The sequence below is a fragment of the Balaenoptera physalus genome (assembly GCF_965194825.1).
Source record: "Balaenoptera physalus genome assembly, chromosome: 13".
Taxonomy (NCBI): domain Eukaryota; kingdom Metazoa; phylum Chordata; class Mammalia; order Artiodactyla; family Balaenopteridae; genus Balaenoptera; species Balaenoptera physalus.
Window position 1 is genome coordinate 86552981 of NC_138892.1, and position 13106 is coordinate 86566086.

At 42.0% G+C, this 13106-nt stretch overlaps 1 protein-coding gene across 2 annotated transcripts in view; it reads left to right on the plus strand.

Moving 5' to 3' along the window:
* The window catches only part of ITPR2 (inositol 1,4,5-trisphosphate receptor type 2), a 524966-nt gene extending 514494 nt beyond the window's left edge, over nucleotides 1–10472 (plus strand). For both annotated transcript variants that reach the window (XM_082419571.1, XM_082419573.1), the window contains 2 exons: nucleotides 5345–5506; nucleotides 6239–10472. In XM_082419571.1, coding sequence (XP_082275697.1) covers nucleotides 5345–5506; nucleotides 6239–6325 — 249 coding nt within the window. In that variant the 3' untranslated portion in view covers nucleotides 6326–10472. The remainder of the gene's footprint in view (nucleotides 1–5344; nucleotides 5507–6238) is intronic.
* The last annotated feature ends 2634 nt before the right edge of the window (nucleotides 10473–13106 follow it).

Genomic DNA, 13106 nt, shown 5'->3' on the forward strand with positions numbered 1-13106 from the left:
ATTTTATATATAGTAGTGTATATCTGTTAATCCCAAACTCCTAAATTATCCCAGGTGACTTTTAATGTGTACCTAGTAGAGCTAAAAAGACATAAGACAGTTTCTCCAATGTTTGGCTCACTGAAATCAATCTCCTCCTACTTTTCAATCTCGTTCTGATGTGGAGAGAAATCCTTACAATCTTTACATTTTCTCAAGCCTGTCACCAATTAAGCATCAGCAGGGCTAGATTATATAAGAGTTTTTCCACTACGTAATATGGAAGAACTTGTCCAGAAGTGGAAATCAAGTGCAGGGAAACAGTTATAAGACCTCAAGGAAACCTAAACTTTCTAGGTTTCAGACTGGGCGTTTGTAATATGCTGAGCTTGGGTTATGTGGTTTCAAGGTTGCTTGTAGCCTAAATGCTATGTTTCTGTTTGCTCACTTGGCGAGCTTGGGGCTTGTCTCAGCAATTTGGTTTGTAAAGTTTTGAATTCATAGCTCACAGAATGATGAGCTGGAAGAGACATAGAGGCCACCCAGGGTAACATTCTGGTTTTACAGATGAGGAAACTGGGACTCAGAGAATAAGTCTTCCCCACCATCCTTATATCACATAGCTAGTTTTTGGCTGAACTAAAACCAGAACCCAGGTGTTCTGACTCCTAGATCAATGCTCTTTCCTTTATATCGCGTGGCCTCTTTCCTGCAAATGGGGTATCACATTTAAGAACCAAATATGAAAACAGCACAGCCAAGCTCTGACTGACTCTGACAACCTAATTGTTTACGGAATAACTACAAAATTACATAAGTCAAATTGATCTGACTGTTGAAAGGACTATTTGAAAGGTTTTCACACTTAAGTCTGTCTATCTTCTAGTCATCGAGAAAGACATATTATTGTTAGAATTTAGGGATAGCAAGAGGGTTATGGCTGGCATGCTCTCGGTCCCTTCATCTCGGGGCTTTGCATTTTAGAAGGCTTGGGAAGCTCTGGATTTCCCATCACCAAGTAGCTAGGATAGTATACTGTAACCTCAGAATCTAACGCTTAATCTGCAGCTTCCCTGACTTTATATTACCCTGTGGTTAAACATGTTCATTCCTGATGAAATAAGGAAATGGTGTCATATTGACTAACCAAAGTCGCCATGGAACTCTGCTAATCATGAGCATGATCACGAGATGTATGTAGCATATGTGAGTAACCGAGAAATAACAAATCAAATCCAACTGCTTTGTTAGATGGCGGACACATTACAAGTCGACGCGGTGAGGGAGTGGCGTCCTGTTAACCAGTCACTGTTCTGAGTGTCTGTCCTGCGGTTCTGGCTCAGACTAAAGCCCGGGGCTCTCCTTCCTCACTGGGCTCAGGCTGAGCCTTCCATGGAAGCCACTCTTTCTGACACTGGAGCAGAGAGAGGAGCCTTGGGGTATTTCATTGGAAACAACTTTCAGTGAACAAGCCTGTGCAGCATTTATTCTAAGAACTCTGCTTGATTTGAGTTAATTTTGGTGAAAAGAATATACTTTCTGCACGAATTTGGAGGAACATCAGTTGTGAAAATTTATTTTTAAAAGAGTGGCTTTTTTTGTAAAAAGAGGACAAAAGACCATACATTTAGGTTGCTTATTTTTTGCCATTTTAGTGAGATACAAAACATTCAAGTCAGGTTCCTAAAAATTAAGAAAAGGAACCAGAAAGCATTCAATACTGAAAAAAAATCTTAATGACATGTTATATTTTAGCTTCAGATTATGGTCCGTTGATATACAGAGGAAGAGAGGAATGAAACAAAAAGCACAAAACTAGGAGAGAAAAGGCTGAGAACCAGGCAAACAAACAAAAACAGAGAAAGATACAGACAGTGAAAGGAAGAAAGATGAGAAAAACCAAAAGAGGATTAGAAGAGAGGATGATTTTTAGGGACTAGGAGAAAGGACAATGGAGCTGGGTGGCTTTCCTAGCCAGCCCTTAAGCCCGGCTTGTCGCTGTTTTCATCATCTTTGATTGAAGGCTTACTCTCCACCTAGACTATCAATTCCACCAGCACAAGAACTGCACTGGGTTTGGCTCTCTATTGTTTTCCCAGTGCCTAGCACAGACATAGTCAACACTGTAAGAATTAGTCAATGAATGGATGAACAAAGGAACAAGTGAAGAAAGAATGTGTAAGGAAAGAGTCCTGTGGCCCAACCAGCTGGGGCAGTGGTCCCCTGAGAACTGCCATTGTTTCCTCAAAAGCAAGGGACAGTAGGCTGGGCTGACCTGGCCCCCGCAACACCTACAAGAGCATTTCTTCAGAGGCAGTTTCACCGTCTCACCCATGTTCTCTTTGCTAAGCATTAGAACACTGTTTTGTCTCTCTTTCTCTTGGAAACTTTCTGAAAGCTGATGTTTTCGCCAGCCCCACCTTGGGTATCACCATGTCTCCTGGTACCTTCTCACCCCAGGCCCAGCTGTCTGAGGTTCTCAAACCCTTCTGTTCCATCAGCCTCCCTGGAATCCCTGTCCTGATACAGACCAACTCTCCTCTTCTACAAGGCTGCCTTCTTGGCTCTCCTGAGAGGAATCTCCTGTCTTTTAGCCCACTGGTGGCAGCGGCCGATCTTCCTAACCCCTCAGTACGAAGGGCCCCAGAAGAGGGTCAGCTGACTCAACTCCCCATCGCCAAGAAATCATCACATCTTCACCCTCATGTGAAAACCCATTCTTCAAGCCTTTCCATCACTGTCTTCTAATACCCCCGGGTCACTGCTGTGTGTTCATCACAGATTTTAGCCCTCGGCTACCTGCACCCTCCTCATCCACCCCGTCTATTTACCTCCTTCAGGATGAATTCACGGATTTCGTGCATGATTCATCCAAAAGATTCTCCTCTGCAAATTGTGATTTTTAAAATCTGTAGTAAAATATACATAACATAAAATTTTACCATTTTAACCACTGTACGTGTAGAGTTTTATGGCATTCAGTACATTCACGTTGTTATGCAGTCATCACCACCGTCCATCTCCAGAGATTTTTCATCTTCCCCAACTAAAACGCTGTACCCATGAGATACTAACTCCCCAAATTCCCTGATATTTTATCAGATTTCAGGCCCTCTCACTCTAGAATTTTTATTTCCTGAAGTTGTGCTGCCTTCAGAATTTCAAATATTATTCCACTTTCTGTCCACAGTCTCTCCCTTCTTGCCAGGAGGCCTGGATGCAGACAGGTCTGGGTTGGGATCCCAGCTAAACTATCTGCCAGCCTCAGTTTCTTCATTTGTAAAATTCAGATATAGATAATACGGTAGATAATATAAATACTAAATAGATAAAGAGAACTGGAGTCCATTGGGTCGTCGAAAGGATTAAGTGCTTACAGCGCATTTAGCACAGGTCTGTGCTTCTCCATCCCTCCTACCGGTCAACACTAGTGTTCCTCACTCCAGCCACTGCTCTGCTGACGTTCCTAGCGTCCTGATACCTTTGTCTTTCTGAGGCCCGTTCCAGGGGACACACCATCTTGTATCAGTCCAACTCTCTGCCTCAACTCCACACCCACTTGGGCTGTTGGTGAACAGTGGTCTTTGCTGGAGTCATTACAGGGCATGGTCTCCCACTCCGCCCCTGCAAGCATTTAATGGGCCCCTATTTGGCTTCCTCTTCCCATTCCTCATGCCAGCCATTTCAGATCTTTCCTCTTCACTCCATCTCCCTACCCTGCCACTACCCCAGCAGTTATCGTTTATCTTCGATGTCTCCATAGATCAGAGTTCTTAAACTTTAGTGCACATAGGAATCGTGCAGGTCCCCTAAGAGGTTCTAATTTCGTAAGAGGCAGTGGGGTTGAAATCTGCTATTTTAACAAGCAACCCCAGGGGATTTTGATATGCAGAGTGTCCAGTTCACTTTTTGTGGAGGGCTCTGCTAAGCCGCAAGCTCCTTGAGAGCAGACATTTTGTCTTACCTGATTTTCATCTCTAAATACCTGGCGATAGATATTGAAGGATTGATTGAATGAATGAATCTGGCTGTCACTCTGCACTTCAGCATAAGTTACCATTCTCCTTTGAAATGCTAATTGGCTACAGCTATTTAAATGCAGCTTAAATCTCTTTAATACGTTTTATCCTATCCTTTATCAGCCCTTTTCACTGCCATTGGGGGTAGGGGACTATAAAGAACATGTTATTCTCTAACAACTACCAAAAAAAAAAAAAAAAACAACCAATCCAAGGGCCAGATGAGGTTTAGGCAGAAGTGCAGAGATACATAGGTTGGGTCTTTCCCCTTTCCTCTTAGGGGAGGAACGTACTCTGCTGACTCATGTTCTAGGGATCAGCTAGGCAGACGTCTTTGTAGTCACTTCAGTGGACTTTTCTGGAGTGGAAAGAATCTTAAGCAGGAAGGTCACTGCTAGGGATATTGGGAGAAGGTGACTTAGAGAAATGGGTAGAGATACAGACTGACATATCCAATCAGTGGTGGAAAGGCTCAGCTGCCTTCAAATCCTAACTAACTCTGCCATTTTCTAGCTTGTGATGAGGGTAATTAAATGGTTGGGGCTGCTTGATTCCTCATCTGTAAAATGGGGACAGTGATTTACCTTGCAGGCTCTTTTGAGGATTGAAAGACGGGGTATAAGTAATTCACAGTGATTCTATGATGGTAGGCAATTAGGCAGAGTTTTCAAGAGAGGTGGGTATCTCTTTCACCATCTGTCTTTACCACAATGGAGGGGACACACACACACACACACACACACACACACACACGTATGCACTCACGCCCCTACACTCAGTCAGCCTGGAAAAACAGAAGTGGCACCAGCTATTGCCCTCTGGGGAAGTCTAACTCTAAAACCTCCTTCCTACCGTAATAAAATGTTTCCAAAGAGAGCAGACAGGGTAACCTAGGGCCATGCCCTTCCACTTCCCTCTTCCCTGAGCAGAGCTGGGAGCCTGTCTTGGGGAAGTGGGAGGTAAACCAGAATGGGTGGCTGGAGCTGAAACATTTCTTTTGGCATCTCCAGACCTTACCTCATCATTCATCAAGATTCACTGATCGCCCACAGTGTTCAGGGCGCCACTCTAAATGCTTTATCCGGGACCTCCCTGGGAGCCCCTATGAAGTTTGTTGCAATATTTAAGATCTTCCCCCAGCTCACAAAGACCAGCGTTGAACCTCCACTTCATTCCCACCCTCGACCTCTCCCCACCCCTGGCCAGAAAGAGTACCTTTTGCTTTGGGTGCTAAGAAACTTTGATTTAAATGTTAATAATAATGAACACTTGTAAACGTTCTTTACAGAACTTCAGGCCCTCTTCCATATTTATTCCCTTGTTCCTGCACATGTATTTGCTTTTAGGAGAAGAATTTGGACTGGTTTCCTCGGATGCGAGCTATGTCCCTCGTTAGCAATGAAGGTGACAGTGAACAAAATGAGATTCGGAACCTGCAGGAGAAGTTGGAATCGACCATGAGTCTGGTCAAACAGCTGTCCGGTCAGCTGGCGGAGCTCAAGGAGCAGGTGAGTGCACTCGGGAGATGGAGCTGGGGGGGTGGGGGTGGCAGGAGGATGTGAAATCATTCACCACTGGGAGAGAGGGGTGGCTGGAGACTCCTGGGAGCAAGATTGTTATCCACGATGGATTGTAAATTCCAATAAAAAAAAAAAACCCACGTTGTGCTGTAAGAACCAAATCTCTGCAAGCAGAGGCTACTTCTACTTATCACACCTCCCCATCTTGTGTGACACGTCTACGGAACGGGGAAGGAAGGAGCAGATGCTGAAAGACAAGGACCTCTATGGACTTTTTGATAGAAAATCGTATTCTCTGCCATCATAGCCATTACTAAATTCATCAGAAAGGCAGATCGTCCTTAGTACCTGTCATTTCAATGCTACAATCAACCCCTTCGTCGTGTAAAATTGTGAGCATTAGTAAAAATAATATCAAAAGTAACCATGGTAGGTTTTAAAATGACTAAGGTGATGGCGATGATTATATATGTGTGACAAGCAAGGGCTGCTTTAAAAGAACCACGGTTCCTCTTTCTTAACCACAGAGAGGGGTTTGCTCTGTTTCTCTGCCTAGGGAAATTCACTTTAAAAAATATTTTCCCTTTTTTGATAAATATATTTTCTATGATGCTGGACAGACTATAGGTGCTTGGGAAATATTCACCCAACATTGTGTGTCCCACCAGCACTGAGAAAGAGTGAGAAAATCAGCTCAACGCCTTCTCTCTTTTCCCCCAGATGACAGAACAAAGGAAGAATAAGCAGAGACTGGGCTTTCTCGGATCAAACACACCCCATGTGAATCATCACATGCCACCACACTGATACCATGGGGGCAGCCGTGACTAGCCTTTCATCAGTGTACTGCCTGATCACTGAATAAAGAACTGAGATGGAGGGGAGTGAACAGTGCCTATTGTTGAAAAGTTAAAAACAACCAAGTGCCAAGATGTTGAGTGGTTTAGCTCCGAGAACAATTTCTAACTGTGTTTTCATGGTTGAGAAGACCAAACTTAAAATGCAACCACCAAAAAGCACACATCACGCATTCTTAATGCAAAGAGAGGTCCCTTGCTCAAATGGACGGAGAAGGTAGGGGGAGGCGGGGTGGAAGGAGATGCAGGGCGGAGAGAACTACCTTTGGCTGAATCTATAAGAGTCCATTTTGTCTTAAATGCTGACTGCAACCTTTGTCATGGTTGGTTGGAATTTCTTTCTTTTAATTATGGCATATAGGTCAGTGATACAGGAAGTCATATTTTGGTGGCTAAGTTTTACTAAGGGAAATAACTGAAAAGATTAAAAATGAGAGTTGCAAAGAAAAATGTTAATGCTTCCAAACCGTAGCTGTCACAGGCCAATTTCCTTATTTATAACGTGCAACACAATGGATTTACAGCTCTAGGAACTAGAGCTTTGGAGCTTATGCCCCTCGGGCTGACAACGCGACTGGAATGTGATTTCCCTCTCCCAGATTCAGAGGGGCTCTGTCAATATGGAGCACAAAAAGAGGTTTTCATAAAACGTGTTTAAAAACATGCTTAAAGTCATGTAGAGGCTAAGACTTTTAAAAGATTTGGGGACAAAAAAGCTGACAGTAAGCCCCAAGGACGTATGTATGCTATTAAAATACATTGAGATTAATAAATGAACATGTTTAAAGGTGATAGGAAATATTGAGAAACTTATGATGGTGGCATTGCTTTTTAAAAATATGGAGTAAAAACTATTTGATTCATGTTTGCTGTGCTTAAGAACTGAGTGGTTTCATTTATCCTATTCTTGCAGTTAGGAAAAAAAATCCAAGAAACATATTGAATACTCAAGAAAATGCAGCGTTTCAATTGCATATTTTAAACTATATCAGTAAGAGCTTTTCAAAATGTAAAGAGATAATAACCTCTTCCTCAAATTGTTTGTGTGTTAAATTATGCAACCAGAATTTGTGGAGGGAGAAATTAACCTGCCATGCTTGTATTATTCTTAACGATTATGCTTTTAGAATGTTAAGACAAAATTCAGATCATGAAAATGTTAGGAGAACTGCCACGTGGCAAGAGAGCAGGCACGTGACACCAGACTCTTGGAGGTGCTCTGCAAGCTGACCTTTCCTGGTCGCTGCCCCCAAAAGAACAAAAAATTGCATTGTTAAACTCTCATGTTATTACCACCAAGGTTTAAGTTCAGGACAGCGTTTGCTATGACCATTTTTAAAGCTTTTGGATTATTTTAATATACTTTAAGCTATTGGCTCCTAAAATTCTCAAATCATGGTCTGGGTAGATGATAAAGGATGCCTGAACCAATCCTTTTTCCACACACCCCGTTAAAATGTAGACTTGGAGGAAAGCTGTTGAAACCCAGAGCAATGAATTTTTGTACTGAATCTGCTGGTACACCTCCCCCGCTCCTCCAAATACCTCCCCAAGTTAAGAATTCCTTACTCTGATCTGATAGTATTTTTCCTAACCAGTTGCTGAAGGGTCGTGATCCAAAGATACTCAGAAACTGGGATATATATCTGTATGCAACACAGAATTTTGAACCTAGGAGGCATTCAGTAAATGTATGAGAAATTCCACTGTCATTCGATCCTAATGCTTCATTGAAACTTCATATCATATATTTGATTTTTTAAAATGGCATCACCAAAACTGAAGTAGACCAAAGCAGCCATTTTTTTAAAAATCCAAGACCATTATTGTTATTAACAGTATTAGATGAAAAGTACCTTTTAAAGTATTTTAATTAGGCAGAGAGTTTCACGGGTAGGGAAAAGAAGAGAAAGGTGGGGAACGCTGGCTATATTCCAATGTCAGAACTTATCCCTGTTTAGCACAAAGTAAAATTTTTCTGATGGATGTTCCAGCATCAAGAAAATAAGTTAATTTGTACAGATGAGAGCAACCTGCCTTTCAGATGAACTATCTAGTCTTTTCTTACACTTTTTTATAGAGAATGAGCCATTGGGTAGGTACTGCCATCAAGAAATGGCTTAACCTCCCCAGCCATTGTGGAGTGGCAGGTCACCGTGTCACAGTGTGTTTTCTCCTATGAGAAGTATTCAAAAGCGATTACAACTAACCAGACTCTTAATTAATCAAAATTGAAATATTTCTCAGTTGTTTCTCTTTCTTTCCTGCCTAAATACTTTAAGACTATAAAGCGAAAAAAACAAAAGCAAACAAAAAACGGCCGTTTCAAGGCTATGAAATTCATGATGGAGAAGATAATCACGGGGAAATTTGACATTTGCTATAAATTTATGTTTGTTTTGTATATGTTTGTTAATGCAACTGGAATATTTGACCTAGGCAAGTATCAATTAACATTCTCATATTTATATAGCAATATTAAAAGAAATATGATCATCTTTGATTTTGATGTTAAGGAAAATGTTTTACTATTTAGTTATTAAAACCCATATTGGTTTAAAAGTATAAGTTTCCGCTGAACATAATTTTTAATTTCAAAAGGATTTTATTCCCCTACATGTTCCATTCTGAGGTCCGAGAGTTTCATGCAAGTATGTTTTAAGACTATAATATTAAAAAATAAATTTTATACATGTAAAACATATTTAAACTAACTTAAAAAAGTTAGACAGGGCTTATTTTCTTTCATACTGAAATTTTTCTGTTGGTGATGAGGATGCAGTTTCTAGTGGATTACTGATAAGTCAGGAAGATATTTCATTCAAGTCAGAACTAATTGTTTGCTTTTTTCCGTATTCTCAGCTCGCAACTCATTGTTTTGGCTGCTCTTTTTAGTTTATACTTGTTTTGTTAGAAACAGTCATGCAGTAGGGCCCACCCTCTACTCTGACACCCCAGGGCTGAGAATGAGCAGAGAGGCTGGGGATCTGGAGACTTGGGGAGGGAAGGTGCAGATTGGGACTTCGCTATGATTAGGAGAAAGGAGTAAAGGATAGATAATAGGATGAACAGGGCTTACCCTCCAGGGACCCAGTAGACTGGGACATAAGTAAGTAAATATTGCACAAGTATAATGATGTGACAGATTACAGGCTCAAGAGATAACCCTTAAACATGCAAAGAACAGGGCTTTGTGGGGAGTAGCCGTAAGAGATGTGTTCCCTCCAGCAGTTCTTAAATCTTTACAGCATAAGAAATCAGCATATTCTGACCCACAGACCTGTTCCAGGATGCCCTGACACACGATACAATGCAAAGAGGGGTGCAGCAGGCATCTTAAAAACAAGCACAGGTGCCTACAGGAACCAGGCAAGTGACTAAAATGCGTGCAAGTGTGAGGGGCACACTGTATGTAGGGAGGGGGAAGCCTGTGGAGAGCTTCTTTTTTTTTTAAATTTATTTTAGTGAAGTATAGTTGATTTACAATGTTTGTGTTAATTTCTACTGTACAGCAAAGTGATTCAGTTATACATATATATATATACTTTTTTTCATATTCTTTTCCATCATGGTTTATCCCAGGATACTGAATATAGTGCCCTGTGCTATACAGTAGGACCTTGTTGTTTATCCATTCTATATGTAATAGTTTGCATCTGTTAATGTGGGGAACTTTCTGTTTGCAAAATTTAACACCTAATTCCACTTTGAAGAAAATGCCTGAGGCCAGTTGAGGCCCTCTAGTCACTCATTTGTTATCTCTGAAAGCATTGTTGATAAAGCTACCCCATTTAGTAGAAGAAAATACACTATACCAAAATGGAGCAGAGGAGCTAATATGCATGTGAAACTTGAGAAATCTGAAAACAAATCCAGGTGTCACCTCTGAACTGAAGTGTTTCCACAGACTTGAATTAATTTATAAAATTATCATACCAGTTCTTCTCATTTCACCAGTAGCCTTTTTTTTTTCCTGCTGTAGAGGAATGCTACATTTGCCTCAAAAAACATGATTCTAATATATGTCAAAGCCAGATAAGTATAACTTATAAATTATTATTAATAAAATTGAATTTGTTTAGCTTTTTTGCATGTGATACTTTAAGTGCTTTATTCATTTCTTAACGTTTCTGAATAATGTATCCATTGGTATGAAAGTCATTATTATTGCTATTTTACATAATGAGACATGGGGGACAAAAATTTTGGTGACTTGAATCACACTGGTGAGCTAATCCAGGTGGACCATTGTGTCCAGCGCTTACTGAGAGTTGGTCAAATTCCCAGTTGGCCAACACCTACTGGTATATCTACATCCTGGTAATACACAGCAGGGGCTCTGTGGGTACAGGCCGTTTGGCCATCCAGGATTTCCTGGTTCTTAACCCCCAGAGCATGGGACAGCTGAAATCAAAATGACTTGCATGAATCACACGCAAACCACAAAGAGAATTCTCTGCTCACATGGTCAATTTCTAGTGTCCTTGAAGCTGTGTGGCAAGAATTGTTTTGTTTTGTTTGGGATCCGGGGAAAGGTTTGGGGAGGGAAATTGGACAGTGTGTTCCTCTTCCAGTGAGAGTAACTAGCACGAAGGGTGGGAGGATACACGTGGAGGGGAGTGTGATGGACATTTGAACGTCACCCTGCCTTTGACTGTCGACCGCAGTGCTTTGAGGAAGTCTTGGGAAGGCTAGTCTTCAGAGCACAACAGCAGGCCAGAAATCTGTGTACTTGAACCTCTCCTGTGTCCTTCCCCAACAGCAGAGGCGCTGGCACGTCACATGGAACGTGCCACATGGCAAACAAAGAAACACAGAGACCAAACCTGATCAAAGTAGGAAATTTATAAGAACAGAGAGAAGTTGTTGAACTCAGTTTGACTCAATCTAACAGAAAATTCTGGTCTTTACACTTCAATGTGGATTTCCCCCTAGATTAGCCTGTTCCCTTTTCACTCTGGTCCTTGGGGTAAAATCAGCTCCAGGTAGAATTGCCCTCCTAACAGCTGTGGGAATGTGGATACAGGTGTGGATTCCCTCTACAATCCACTGCAGCACCTCCTTTCAAAGTTCTCCTTCCCTCAAATCTATTTGTGTAGGAAAAACCTTCTTCTGAGGCTGCTGCCTGTTCTAATAACTGGGGTTTTCGTTTTGTTTTTTATAATTGTCTTCACTGTGGACAGTTGTATCTGCCTTTCTGTCTGCCGTAACCTGTTCCCTCTCTTTCAACATGGATCAAATGATTTTTTGCGATCCTGGTCTTCTCAGCAGTATATTCAAATAAAAATTTTGTGAACACATTACCTTAAAATTAGACCCTGCTTCATAAAAAATATTAATGTATTTTATATCATTTAGGGTTTTATTGGAGAAGAAAAATCAGGTTGGGTGACATGGACTAAGGATTTTAAGGATTTTTTTTTTTTAATATAAATTTATTTATTTATTTTTGGCTGTGTTGGGTCTTCGTTTCTGTGCGAGGGCTTTCTCTAGTTGCGGCGAGCGGGGGCCACTCTTCATCGCTGTGTGCGGGCCTCTCACTGTCGCGGCCTCTCCTGTTGCGGAGCACAGGCTCCAAACGCGCAGGCTCAGTAGTTGTGGCTCACGGGCCCAGTTGCTCTGTGGCATGTGGGATCTTCCCAGACCAGGGCTCGAACCCGCGTCCCCTGCATTGGCAGGCACATTCTCAACCACTTCGCCACCAGGGAAGCCCAAGGATTTTAAGGATTTGACATCATGCAGTTGTAGTGCAGAGTTGGTGAAGAGCTCGATGGAAGGCTGCTGCTTCTGCATCAGTGGTGGTAGGTCTGAAGTCACAGTGAGTCAGTGGGGCTGGTGGTCAGGAGAGAAAGCTGGGTGTGAGGCACAGAAGAGCAAGGACAAACTAGGACCCATGGGAACAAAATTCGCAACTAGCTTTTGCTACCTCCAAACTCCATAGCTCATGTGACATAAAAAAGAAGCTAGTGTCCTTCACCATGGAGATGCATGTGCATCTGACCCAGGACTCAGCGAAGCTGAAGAGGAGATCTGATGGGAACTGGAAGATGGAAGACTGTGGACCTGCCGCTGCCCACACCAGCATGGTGAGCAGGAGATCAGGCTTCAGTGGTACCTGTTGCCTACTCCTTCTGAACTTAATGACTGTTGCTTCACTCCCACCTTCCAAATCTCATGAAAATATCTCCTGTGGTCAAAATTAACCTATAATCCTATGAGAGAGGGGATTCTGAGAAACGTAGTTCCAGCAAAGCTAAACTGACGTAGTGCAAAGCCACTCCACTGGAGTAGAACTTAATGCTCCCCAATAGTGATGCTCCTCCTCGTACTGGACACACAAAGGACATATTTCCCAGCGCCCATTGCAGTTTGGTGGAAACACACGACTAGTTTTTTTTTTTTTTTTAGGTTTTTTTAAGGGTTTGTATTTTTTTAAGGGTTTTTTCTGTTTGTTTGTTTGTTGGCCGCGGCATGCGAGATCTTAGTTCCATGAGGAGGGATCGAACCCGTGCCCCCTGTGGTGGAAGTGCAGAATCTTAACCACTGGACCACCAGGGAATTCCCTAGATTTATTTATTATTGAGGTAACCTTGGTTATAACGTTATATACGTTTCATGTGTACAACATTATATTTCTATTTCTGTATACCCTACAGCCTACCCACCACCAAAAATTTAGTTTCCGTCCATCACCATGCAGTTGATCCCTTTTACCCATTTCGCCCCTCTGG